The sequence below is a fragment of the Pleurodeles waltl genome, chromosome 9, assembly GCF_031143425.1.
Source record: "Pleurodeles waltl isolate 20211129_DDA chromosome 9, aPleWal1.hap1.20221129, whole genome shotgun sequence".
NCBI lineage: Eukaryota > Metazoa > Chordata > Amphibia > Caudata > Salamandridae > Pleurodeles > Pleurodeles waltl.
Genome location: NC_090448.1, coordinates 567,359,718 through 567,374,059, shown reverse-complemented (window position 1 = coordinate 567,374,059; position 14,342 = coordinate 567,359,718). Strand labels below are relative to the sequence as shown.

General features: G+C 40.6%; 1 protein-coding gene across 1 annotated transcript in view; it reads left to right on the top strand.

The window, feature by feature from the left end:
- The first annotated feature begins 254 nt into the window (after positions 1-254).
- Positions 255-14,342, top strand: part of LOC138258676 (olfactomedin-4-like) — a 111,007-nt gene continuing 96,919 nt past the window's right edge. The window contains exons 1-2 of the mRNA XM_069205981.1: positions 255-342; positions 7,052-7,204. Of these exons, the coding sequence (XP_069062082.1) occupies positions 286-342; positions 7,052-7,204 (210 nt within the window). The 5' untranslated portion in view covers positions 255-285. The remainder of the gene's footprint in view (positions 343-7,051; positions 7,205-14,342) is intronic.

The following is a 14,342-nucleotide window of genomic DNA, read 5'->3' as shown; positions in this document are numbered from 1 at the left end:
GCCTTTACTAATGCTTGTAATTTTACAACCCATTCATTTGGGGATACAGGAGGATTAGGAAAGTGAGTTCTGAGCTTTTGCAGATGGTGTCCTTATCTTATCGAGTGAATCTTGTTTGACGGCACCAGCAGTAAAGTGGTCTTGCAACATGCAAATAAGTCATTATCAGCTCTAGTTTCATCATGCACCAGAGACAACCTTGCTGGACTTCCCCAACCCACAATGCACTTCTATAAATAAGGTTTGGATGACTACACTGTTTACATTTAAACGGAATTCGGCAAGATGCTTCTGTTCGTCCTTTTAGCTGTGTTCACGGCGCAGGGGCAGTTGACTCCTTCGGTGAGTATTTAATTCGTTTTTTTCATAAAAATTCTTAAATGTTGTTTCATGCTCTTATTTTGGTCGGAAAGGATTCGAAGTTTAAGATCGATTGCCTATTATATATTAAATCCTATTTTCCTATTGCATGTAACAATAGCTAAAATAAAAAAATAAAAAAAAACATTAATGCAGGTTTAATTTGCAAGTTATAAATGGCTGGACCGAGAAGAAGACAGAAAATTGTGGAATATACTTTTTTAATTTTTTTAACGTGATTGCATTTTATAAAAAGAAAAATACACTTAAAATCTATTTTCTGTGGGCAGAGCGTTTGCAACAAAAAATAATTAAAACCATCAGAAAACCACTACTAAAAATGCATCTAGATGTATTGAAAATCGCACAAACGTTATGGAAAACGAATAAGAATCACATCCCTCCACCTAATGAATTTGACATTGGCCCTTTCGATGGCAGAAGTGAGTATCTATACACTATCACATCTCCAGTTAAATCTCATGTGACACTGACCATTTTGCCATTTGGACTAGCCACAGGGCGCCCTCAATGGACCACTAGGACCTCCAGCTGGATACACCTATTCAGGTTGACAAGGTTCCACCATCTTAGCATCCAATTCTAAAACATTGACAACTGCAGCACTGCTGAACATCCCCAGGGGACCAGGAGGGCGAGCAAGAGGAGAAAGAAAGAAAATTATAATAAAAGACTCATCACCACTATTGCAATGGGACAAGCCAACAGAACATCCTTCAAAGACATTACATTGTACTCACTGAGTGACCAATTTACAACTTGCATAAAACAAAGGCAGACAAGCGTGTAAAACTTTCTGCCCAGCACAGAAGATCCAAAATCCAGGATGAAAGAAATATCCAAAAGTCAAAGCATGGCTATTGCCAATCCATAACCTAAAACTGGAGAGATGAGTCATGGAACAACATTGATCATGAACTTTATGAATGTATATTTTAACCTTCTGAAGACCTAATCAGGGGAGAGGTCTGTTCAATATTGAACTAAAACATTTGAACAATGTTGTCTTTTACCATGCAGTACCAAATCCCCTTCTCTCATACCCAGACATCTGGTAACCCTATTTCCTTTCTATTTATGACCTCCTATTTCCAATTTGCTGTTGGGCCCTTCTTGCTACAGGGCATTACATATAAATGTCATATTGCAGAATTGCTAACAAACCCTAGGAAAAAGGTGGTTGCACGAAAGATGCAAAGGATTATCAAATGGATCTGATTCTTAACATGAACAAAAGTCTTATTCTGTAAAATCAACTTAAATCTGCAATCAGTCCAATGAATTATTTTGAGTCAATTATTATTCAGTTTATTTCAGAAATGTCCATAGAAGCATCACAATACCAAAAGTCTATCAAAACACTCAGCAATCAATCAGTAGAACAGAGCAGTGTAGCATTTCAAAATGTGAAGCACATAAAATATACTCTCACTCAGTATTCCACCATACAGCTTTTCACAACGCTTGTTCATAACAGAAAGAGATGTATCTTGCTCCATCCCATCAAGGATGCCAAATCCATTGATTTTCTTAATAGAGAAATCCACAGTTTTCTGAAGAAATCAGTTAAATGCATCTGCCCTTGACCAGCCCAGCATAACTCCTCAGTGAATATTATTTCAGGATGTAGATCTCTCATCCCTGCTCCATAAATTCTCCTGATTAAAAACTCCTGATGCTAAAGATGGAATGTCAGAGAAGCTTGTTAATGATAGAGCAACCTCATTTGAAACTCTTGTTTTTAGTTCATGGGTATCCCCCCTTTGCTGGCATCCAGATAGACCACTCTCTCCATAAGTAATGAAACTTTAATATAAAAAAAATCATCAGGGCTTTGTCATAACTTCCTGTCTTTTGGAATTACTTTGAAAGTATTAAACCCAACCTGGTACTCAAAAGCACATCAATGGATAATCCGCAGGGCTCCCATCAATTTGGCTTTGGAAGACAATGCAGCACATCAATGACCACTCTTCAGATGTTGCACGTTCTTAAACAAGGCAATACATATCCCCTTCTACCTTCTGGATGACATCTGGCTGCACTCTGAGGTACTTTCACAGTTACCTGAATAATAAGATTCGTTCTTTCCCCTGAAAGTACTTACTTGCAACTAAAACATAGTTATTACTTCTTTACTCCTTAGATTCCCACTACATGTGTAAGCTTGGCTATGAAAACTCTTGGCCCACATCCTGGGCATCTTCTCTGTTCTTTTGCAATAAGCTCAAATCCGAATTATATTTTTGTGTCAGACAGTAAAGATTAGTGGTTCAGGCATATTAACCCTCATATTTAGCCGTGAAAGGAGGTGGATTGCAAATGGCAAGCAGATCAAAGTTCTTCTTTGGCTGAACATCTTTCATCCAGGCAAAAGGTCTTCCCAACTTCCCCTACCATTTCTCAAAACTGGATGCTTCCTTTTTACCTCATTAGCCAAGCCACAAACTTGAAAAAGGAAAGTAAATCTTTGGTAAGGTGGATATAGATTTACTTTGGCAGACAATACCCCATATGTAATGAGAATCACTCATTTTATTTGTTCAGTTATTTATTTTGGATGAAAAAAGAGATAATTATTTTCAACAGCAACCCCTACATATGGATTATGAGTAGGCTTCGTAGCGCACATCAATGTTCGTCATGCACAAACATAAACCATGGTTGCCACAAAATATAATGAACTTGATGAAACAGAATCATACAAATACCACAAGTTTAAGGTTTCCAGTTTCCATAGTTTATTGTATTGTGAAGTTTTGTAGCGAGTCCCCATTATATCCCTCAATTGTGAAATTCACTGCTTACACATTTTATTGGCTACACAAAGGGTAAGGTGTGGTATTCTCTGTTGCCATAATGTCTTATTTTCCCGATGTGTCTTGTATTATTCATCAATGATTTTCATGTTGCTCCCACCATGGCTCTCTTCTTATCCCAATGTGTATCTCATCTCTCTTGAGCTTTCTCCCACGTTCCTCAACGTTTCTGATTTCCGTGTAATAAATGTAATTGTGTGAAAATGTCTAGTACTTGTTTGAAAATGGTTGGGGTGAGGTATTCAGCTGAGGATAATTGTGAATGATTAATAGTAAGGAAGTGAGGAGTAAAGGGTAAGGGGCAAGAAAGTAGGAGCAATGGTATGCAGTGGAGGGCAAGGATATATGGGCAAGGAGTTAATGTTAAGGGGTTAAAAATAAGTGTGAATGGCAGGGATTAGTGCTAAGAGTAATGTGGTTGGGGACTGCGAGTTTATGTTTGTAAAATGGAGTGAAGACTAATGGGTTAAGATTAATGTAAGGGGCTAAAGTTGAAGATAATCCGTTAGCATAAGGGGTTAATGGTAATGTGTAAGGGGTTCTTTGTAAGGGTGAGGCAAAATGGGGGAAGCGTTAATAGTAAGGGGTTAAATCTTAAAAGTGGGGGAAGTCCTCTAAAAAGACCTGTATTGACCTCAGGGGAGGTCCAGCCTCTGGCCAAGAGGCGCATCAATCTAAAAATAATGCTGTGTTTCTAGACAAAAAAAGAGGATGGTAAATCGTCATAATATATTTTGTAATTTTTGTCCTGGCTAGAAGTGGTTTCAAAGGGGAGAGGGGCTCCAAATAACTCTCAAAGTCCCATCTCTGCATTTCTACTTAAGGATCACTGTGGATTAGAGACCCGGCTTTCCATAGCATGTTGGCAATAATAAAGTGGCCGCATTTTTACAAGGGATAACTGAACATAACTGCAACATTTGGATGACATAATAGGTTTAGAGCTGCAAATTGCATAGAATAATTGTTAAACAATATTTTTGTCCATCTGGTGAACAATGAAATTATTCACAAAAGTGGGGTGCACAATTAAAAGGTTTGAAGACTACTGGGTTAACATGAAAGAGGTGAAGGATGTAAAGTTAAGTGGGTTGGGTTAAGGATTTATGGATGGGCAATTAAGCGCAAAGGTACGGGGAGGAGAAGGGTAAGTGGTTAAAGGTAAGAGTAAAGGTTAAGGTGTGATGGTAAGCAGGAAGGGGTTAACAATAAAGGGGTAAGGTAGCAGTGGGTGGTAGCAGTAAGGATCCTTAAGGAGTTACAAATAAGTAGCAAGGGGATAAGAGGTGTAAAGGTATAGGCTTAAGGGTAAAAGGATAAGGTTCTAAGGATAAGGGTGCAGCAGGAAGAGTTTTAGTGGAAAGGTAAGGGGTTAAGGGTAATGGTTTATGGGTAAGGGTTAGTAAGCTTTTAAAAGTAAGAGGGTAAGGGTTTAAGGATAAGTGGTTGAGGTAAGGGATTGATGGCATGGAGTTTAGGGTAATCGTTTAAAAAAGGAGTTCAGTGGAAAGGGTTAAGTTGTTTATGATGTGAAGGTAAGGGGTAAGTATAAATGGTTAAGGTTAAGAATGTATATGTAAGGTTAAGAGGCCAATATAAAGGGGTAAAAGGAAGGATGTTACTGCTAAGGATAAAGAGTAAGTTGGTCAGCAGAGACCATGTATGTGATCGCTTTTTAAATACATATATGTTTTACTGAAGCCTGCTTTTCTTAAAGGAAAAGGGTTTCATTTTAAGCAAATGTTTTAAACCTTTTACATTTTTGTTTGAGGATAGACTGTGGGCTCCTGGACCACTGCCACCTTCTCAACATTTTGCAACATTCATAAGAGGAAGAGGTCCTGTCCCCTTTTGTGAAGGGGCTACTGTCCCAACTTGTTAGTCAGTAATTTTTCAATTGTTTACAACCACTGTGTCAGCCAAAAACTACTAATACAGATAGGATCCACCATTTGGAAGGGAAGCCTACAATACTCCCCTTTCAAATAATGATTCCTTACCCATTCCTTAACCCTTTTTAGGACTTCGAAAAAAGTTACTGTCTTTTAAAGTGGGTTTAATACATTGCAAAGAACAATTCTTTGCATGGAGCTCACTAACCAACTGTGTGCCTCTCACCCTTTTTTTACTTCTTACCCAGTCCATACCCTCTCAGTCACTCTTTGTCTTCATACTCGATCTGTGTCTCCTCACATAGAATGGGCTCCTTGACCCACTCTCTGGCCTTTTCACTCAGGTGGTGTCTTTCCACATTCTTATTGTTCCTAAACTGTGGGAGTTTTAATGGGGGGGTTCTGTGATAGTGAGAAGGCACAATTGTACCATATGTGAAAAAGCCAGAACCTTTGTTTTATTTAAAATGAAAGGGAAATAAGGAGTGGACCCGTTACATGTTGATTATCTGAGAGCCATAAAGACTTGCCTCCAGCATTGGATATTAAGTTTCCCGGAGAGGGTCTGCCCATCTCTATTTGTCAAACGTTGGGTCATGGTACCTTCTAGAGAGTCCATAATTCCAGCCTGCCTTGCTCTCTTCAATTCATACTTTGTTAAGATCTTTTGGTGATGTACTATGTTGTCCCTGGGAAAACATGGACTTTGGGGCCAAATCAGAAATGTGTTTATGAGTAAATGAAGTAGTAATAGGCGAGTTCTACATGTGATCAAGTGGGTTACAGTGTGAGTAGGTGTCGGAGGTCTTGGTGTTAGTGAAGGAATGATCCGAGAGGAATTGTGAGAAGGAGTTCTGTGTATGATACTGCTGGCTGAGGTTAATGAATTCCAGAAGACGAACAGGTAGGAAGAGCTGTGCTGCTTCATTCGTGTATCAAGGTCACAAATTAATTATTCTATTGGGCAATGTGGGTGGTAGAAAATGATCATGTTATGCAAAATAGGACCATTGTATGTTTCTCCCTCTCTCTCCATAGCTACACAGGATACGTTTTGTTCCTACGTTTCTATTGTCAAGTCTGACCATTTTGCATTTAGGGGCCCTCACTGCTTGCATTTTGTGATATCTATACACAATTAAATACATGTAGCATTAAATGGCAGATTTATGGAAAGTGGTGCAGCGCAACTTTTCCTGCACCCTTCAGCGCTCCCCTACCACCACCATGAGTTCCCCGTATTTAAAGTACAGCGCACCATAGTGGAAGATAGGGTGCAGTAGCGTCATTATTTTTGAAGCTATTGATGTACTCTGCAGAAGTAGCGCCAACTGTTGGCGCTACTCCTGCAGAGTATATAGGGGCCCATTCTAAAGAATGGAAGCCCCTTTTTAACGCTCGCTCTGAGAGGGCGTTGCAAGTGCCGTAAAAAAATGGTGCAAGGAAATCTCATGGATTTCCTAGCTCCAATTTATCGGCCCCCCTAACCAGGGAATGCCCCCTATGCATACATTATGCTTGGTACAGGCATTATGTAGCGTAAAGGGTTACAGAGTGGTGCAATGCACTGCGCTACTCTGTAAATACGACGCAAGGATTTCGGCCTCGCTGGGCCACCTAACGTCAAAAATAATTACATAAGTGCGGCGCAAGGTAGCACTAGGGCATTATAAATATGCCCCTAAGTGTTTCCTTCTTACAAGAGTTGGTGGGTTCCATTTTAAATTTATAACTTGGTGAAGTAGTAGGAAGAGTCAAACCTCTCCAACACATTGAGGGCTATCCCCAATAACCTGTGGGATAGAACTGGTGTTGAGGGCCCTTTACATTTTTGAAAATTTCGCTTTATTATTTTAATTGTAAGTTTTTTAAAATAAAAAATTGGAAATGTCAGTGACTTCAGGCAACACTGTAATATGTCTCCGTTTACATCAATACTTTATCATTCTATTTATACAGGATGTACAGAATGTAACTGGATCTGTGGATGAGAATGGAGTTTGCCTCTGCACTGTGATCCTGCCAGACAACACCTTTCCAGTACACAGGATGGAACATCTAGAAGTCCTTTCTTATAATCTAACCATTAGTGTCCAGCAGGAAATCACCACGGTGAGAAATCACATTCAGCCAAATAAACAATTCATTGATCAATTAACCAGCCTCATTGATTTGGACAGGAATGCATTCATTGCAGTTCTCATTTAATTTCATGTCATATTGTACTTCATTTCTAAGGTGGTCGTTCAGTCAGATGGTATCATTTCTTTGAAAAATAGACAAAGAGAAAAAAGATTACCTGCCTAGAAGAGGACTTCTGAACACTGAACAGGGAAAAAACATGTTTTAGTTTACTAACGGTGAGACATGAGAGTTTATTTTTGAGCATTTCTTCAAGGAAGGTCCACAGCTGAGCTTTTTGTACTCTAGTAGCATAGCCCCTTGTTATGTGCCAGTAGAATTTCAGAAATGTAATCAGCAGTTTGAGAGATTATTGCAGTGAGTGGTAAGGCAGTATATGAAGAATACTCTTCGACGAAGAACAATATCTCTCAAGAAAAGGACCCACAAAACAATGCAATGTGCATGCAACGGTAATGGCAAGCCTGTTGCGCCAAATGAACATACTCAAGTTGGAATAGGCTCTGTATTGACACTTTAAGTACTATAGCTGTGAGCTGTGTCGGTTGGCTTTAGGACCTGTGGCCAACTCTCCACGGGCAGACAATCTCCACGACATATAGCCTTTGACTGTATGCAGTGGATTTAGTAGCAGGGGTTGGCTCCGGCCAAGCCACTCTCCCAACCCTCTGAAGTTGGTGAAATTACTACATAAAACCTTCAGCCTCTGCCAATCCTGGTGCTCATCACTCCACACACAGCAAAAGTCTGCTGCATACAGCCTTTGACTGTATGCTGAGGAGGTGGGCTGCAAGGCTTGGCCTCTGGCCAAACCTTGCACCCAGCAACCTGCAAGCGACCAGTGCCTGCTGCCAAATCCAGAAGCCTACCATTCTTTTTTTTTGGTCCATATTTTCGGGTTGAAGATTCCCTACCATAGTGCTATGGTCCTGTATTAGCTTTATTTACTGGTGCTGGATTCGTAGTGCTAGAACCAGTAGCGCTGATTCAGCACTATGTTGTGGATGCTCTCATGGGACCGTAGCAACGTGTTATGGAAGCTTGTGCCGACGGGGCCACAGTAGTTCAACAGAATCACGAGGGCCTCACTGGGTGCTGCTGTAGTACTGCACATCACATGATGAAATCTATATTTTTTACACCAATGTTATTATGAAAACAGAAAATGCCATTCCTATAGAAACCAAAGCCTAACTATTTTTGCACAGGCACCCTCACCTCCAGTGTAACATAGATGTATATGAATAGAAGGTGATTTGCTTAAAAGGTTTGTACAATTTGACAAATCTGCCCAAAAGTTTGCAAACATCTAGCATGTTTAGCTCATAATTTGTGCTGATTCATTAAGCTGGGTCCATAAAAGTTAAGTTACTAATAACTGTGATACCATTAAATGAATCACCAAGCAATTTTAGCAAAATATTAGAATGGTTTTGTCTTGGTATAGCACACGTTATGCAAATCAATCAAAAGGAAGCAAATTTAAAGAGGAGAGGTCACAAACTCTTTCATATAGCAATAACTTTGGGGCCTTACTACACTTCAGCATGGATTTTGACTGCCTGTCATTAGTTTTAGCTTACACATGATGTACCGAGTTCTAGTCAGATCTATAAAGGAGGGCCTTTGTTGAAAAAAGCTTTCATTTCCAAATACCTTCAGTCCTGGTGTGATATTTAATAGGCTGTTAGCAAACTGAGTACATGAATCTCAATTTGGAGGCAAGTCTGATGAAAGGAGCAAAGTTAAGGCGGGACCAAACATTATAATTTTTTGTTTTATCTTTGGAGCTATACCATAGAGTGACTTGACATTTGGCAGGACTTTAGCATATTTAGCTTACCTTTAGTTTGAGAAGTTTCATGCAAATCCGTCTACAAGGAGCAAAATTCTGAGGGAAACAAAAAAGTTTTAATGTGCTAATAGTTTGCTAACCTTTCCCAGATTAACAACAACCGTGCCACATGGTCTTTAACATGCGTAGCACCTTTGCCCACAGGTCCTGGCCTGTAGCCTGGCTGTCTTTTTTTTCAATCCTTGTGTTAAGTGCAGGTCTATGAACACATGCCAATGGCAAAATGAAAAGCAAAGGTTAAAACTGAGTTATATTTAGGAAACCATTATGTATTATTTATTTTCAAACTCAACTTAAACTACACAAACAGGAACAAATATAAAGTTACAGTTATAACTTAAATTCATAGAACTTACATTTATAATTTACGCACCACCTTCATTTTACTGTGCATTGCGCATCTCTGAACATATTCTTCTCACAATCCCCACACTGCAATAAGTATAACTCACCGTATCTCCATGTACTGGTTATGCCCTTGCATGCTATAAAGCTTATAATATGTTAAATCACAGCAGTTAAAATAAGACTTATGACATCTGCAATGACATAATTTCTCAGAGCACAGTGCATGGTAGAGTGTCGAGTTATAGTTGATATAGTGTGGTAAATGATGAGATTAAAATGTAATAAAAATACAAGTAAAATCATAATGTTGAGTGTCATTTTATAAAGTGGTGTTAAGTGCAGTATTATGTAATGTGTCAAATTACAGTGTGTTACAGTATTGTGTCAGAGAGTTTAGTGTTGTAGAGTGAAATACAATGAGGTGGAGAACAGTGGAGTGGCATTTTGCATATTGGATTAAAGTGTTAGATAGTGGAATGCGTGGTGTGTCATATAATGGAGACGAGTATTGTAAGGTGTAGTGTCGTGTTCTACAGTGGAGTGGCATTTTGTACTGTACATTTAAGTGTCATACAATGGACAACAATTGTTGACTGCAGTGTTGTGGAGTGGACAGTCGTTGAGTGGCATAGAGCTGAGTAGAGTATCGCAGAATGGCATAGAGTGGTGTAGAGCAGTGGCTCGCAACCTTTTGACTTCTGTAGACCCTCACTTCATCAATACTGGAACCTGGGGACTCCCACTGAATCATTATTGGAATTCGAGGACTCCCCACTGAGTCATAACTGAAAGCTGGGGACCTAATCTGTTAATATTATTTACTTTTTTCAGCAGTCACGGACCTCCTGAGGAGGCTTCACAGAGCCTCAGGGGTCCTAGAACTACAGGTTGAGAAACACTGGAGTAGAGAGTTATGCAATGCAGTGTGGGGGGACACAGTGTAGTATGGTGCCATACACTGCCACTGAGTGTAGTAGAGTGCTCTGGAGTTCAGTTTTATAGAGTACAGTAGAGTGTTGTAGAGTGGAGCGGCATACATTGGAGTGGCATACAGTGGCATACAGAAGGCCAAACTGCCGTATAATGTATTTGAGTGGATTGGCATAGTGTAGATTGAACTAAAGTGACATATAGTGGAGCTGTGTCTTGTATAGTACAGTGCAGTGGAGTGTAGTACAGTGCAGTGGCATAGCATACAGTGGACTAAAGTCTTATAGAGTGGATGACTTGAAGTGGAGTGGTATGTCATGTTGTAGAGCGTGTGAAACTGTAGTAGAGTGGAGTACGGTGTAGCAGCATAGAGTGGAGTACAGTGCTGTACAGTGGAGTGAGGAAGAGTAGACTACAGTGTGGTACACTGTGCAACAGTGGTTCTGCGTATAGTGTTGTTGAGTGGACTGGTATTGAGCGGCATTGAGTGGAGCAGCATGCAGTGGAGTGGCATACATTGGAACTGTGTAGAGTGGAGAGTTGTAAAGTGGAGTGGTGTCCAATAGCATACAGTGGAGTGGAGAAGCACACAGAGGACTTGCATATAGTGGAGTGTCACTGACTGGAGTGGAGTAGCATTGAATAGTATACAGTGGAGTGAGGTACAACAGACTAATGTACACTAGGGCCATAAAGTAGAATAGCGTATAGTGGAGTGGCATACAGTGGAAAGGAATAGATTGGAGAGGCATGCAGTGCACTGCCATAGAGTGAAATAGTGTACAGTGGTGTAGCATACAGATGAGTGGCGTACACTGTAGTGGCGTACATTGGAGTGGCATACAGTAGAAAAAGATAGAGTGAAATAGTATAGAGTGGAGGGGTGTAAAGTAGAGTTTCATATGATGGAATACCACAGAGTAGATTGGCATGTGGAGGGGGACTGTACAGTGGAGTGTTTTACACTGGATTAGCATGGGAGTGGCCTACATGGGATAACATAAGTGGAATAGTAAACAAGGAGGTGGTGTACAATGGAGTGGCATGGAGAGGAGTAGCATAGAGTGGATTGTGGTAGAGTGGAGTGGCATACATTGGAACAGAGTATACTGGAGGGACTTACAGGGGAGTGGTGCAGAGTGGAGTGGAAAACAGTGGAATAGTGTACAGTACACTGCCATACTCTGAAGTAGTATACAGTATGCCACTCCAGTCTATGCCACTCCACTGTTTGCTACTCCACTCTACACTATTAGACTGTATGCAACTCCTTTCTCAACACTTCACTCTACACTATTCCAGTATAAGCCACCGCACTCTACACCACCCCACTCTACACCACCCCACGCTACACCACTCCACTGTGCGCCACCCCACTGTACACTATTCTACTCTACACCACTCCACTCTATTCCACCCTGTTCTATGCTATTCTACTGCATGCCAGTATAATGTATCTCACTCTACTGTACGCTGCTTTACTCTACGCCACTCCACTCTACACTACTGCACGATATGCTATTACATTGTACTATACTCCATTCTATGCACCTCGACTCATCTGTATGCTATTCTACTGAATGCCACTCAACTCTCTGCCACTACACTGTACAAAACTCCACTCTATGCTATTTCACTCTATGCCACTGCACTGTAGGCCACTCCACTCTGCGCCACTCTACTGTACCACGGTACACCACTAGGGTATACATTATTCCACTCAACTTTCAACTCCCTCATCTCTATGCTACTTGACTGTATTGCACTCCACTGAACCCCACTACACTGTATGCCACTCCACTGTATGCTATTCCACTGTACTGTACTTCCTTGTGCCCCACTACACTGTCAGCAACTGCAGTCTTCTCCAATCCACTGTACGCTATTCCAATCTGTGCCACTCCAGTGTATGCCACTGCAGTGTACACCACTTCACTGTACACTACTCCACTGTATGCTATTCCACGTGATGCTACTCTATTGTGCACTATACACTGCATGCCTCTATTGAACAAACAAAAAACAACACGCATCAGACTAATTAAATGAGAGGTCTTCAAACTAGGAGGGCTTCACATGATCACAGGGGGGGTGCCAGACTCTGGCCAGAAGAAGCATTAAACACATAACAGGCCATTGTTTTAAGCATGTTATTGCATCTTTAAAAAGATAACAGTACTTAGCTGCAATGTTTAAATAGGTCTAGACATATTTAAACATTGCCATCTTTATACAATAATTGTGCAAAATTCTGAGGAGGGGTCTCAAAGATTTTAATTTTTCGGTTGGGGGTCACGGCATTAAAAAGTTTGGAGACCTCTGAATTAAATAGAGAAAGGAGGTATTGAACAGATACGTAGTACTTATTATTTCCAGCTACTGAAAGGCAACGGTTAGTGCAACACTACAATAAACTAGGTACATGTTCCTACAGGGCCCCAAGGGCTTTGTCCATTTCGCAAAAGTGCACTGCCTTTTTCAGTATTCAGTTTGGTATGTAGCTGGTGGTACATTTTGGAGCACGCTGTCACAAATATATTATTAAAGTACATTGTGCTAGCACACTGTTGTTGACAGACAGCACATTTTCTATTGAAATTTCCACTAAATTTGCACAGACTGGTAGTTTTCCTGATAAACCAAACTTCATACAAATGATAATGTGTGAAAATAATTTCAGCGATTAGTTAACATTGGTGCATCACCAAGTAAAGTGCCCCCACCCTTCCAATCATCCAAAGTTCCTTCGAGAGATTCTTTTTTGCTCACAGTACTTACCTGTGTTGTTTCAGGCTACTATTAACATAATATTCAACCTTCTTTGTAGCTCCAAGTCCATCCCGCTGTGATTCAGACAAAACTTTAATGGACAGTGACAGTCACCTCAAAATTAAGGCCTCCGACTTTCAAAACAATCATCCCAGAGTGCTGTTTGAAAAAAACCTTTTGCAGTTAGAATAAGTGAGGCGAAAATGTTAACGGAACACCTGCCTTTCACTGCCCATGCATTTCAGATGTGTTTTGTTGTCTCACAGTAACTCTGAAAAGCCCTCTTACAGATATTCAAATGAAACATAGTAAAGGGAAAGATGTTTCCTCGTTCCCAGGTTGGGGTACAGATGGCTGATTGTCATATTGTTTTTGGATGGATTAGCTGCAGTAATTATTTAGCAGATCAATTTTGGAAAACATCTAACTATGGCTCTATCAAAATGGCCACTTCCATTCCTAGTCTTGTATAGTTCAAGTACTCCCCTCCCCTAGGAGCACTCTGTGGGGTATTCAGCATGTCTAACCATTCAGTCAATTGTTGGGCTGTCAAACCCTGCAGCGAAATGCTTTTGGCCTTGGCAGGCGTCACCTGTTGTACAACTAAATTCGGAGACTGCGGTGTCAGTAATTTCAGGTTCTGACTAACATTTGGCCCGTTTTGACTTAGAGGAACTTCAAACGGACCTAGGTCTAGCAATGATCTCAATCCATCAAAGGGCTGTCCTACAGGAGAGACTACTCAAATATTCTCGTTAAGTCCTCCCCTCATTGAACTCTGACTCAGGACTCCCTGTCCATCTGCACTGTTTTTCCCTTGTGTAAACAAAGGTACAATCGGACCAATAGTAACAGGTACAGATACAGCATCTGGGTTGGGTCTGATATTCAAGTTCTGTGGTTGTGTAGTTCTCATATCCTGGCTCATCAGTACAGACATATCTGTCTGAGTCCCTGTTGTCGGAGTGTACTTCAGCATTACTTGTGGCTGCATTTGAGGCAGTAAAGTGGAGTTGGCTCTGTCTGAACCAACATTGGTTTTGGACAACCCTGTCCCGTAGACACTATTAGATTTATGGCAGTTTCTATAATAGGTACATCAGAGTAAATTCTTGGGGCACTCAACTGTGGCACATGATTCTGTGTTACCAGAGTAAAAGATGCGTTAAGACTACTCTGCATCGGGCACTGTATCACATTCAGAGT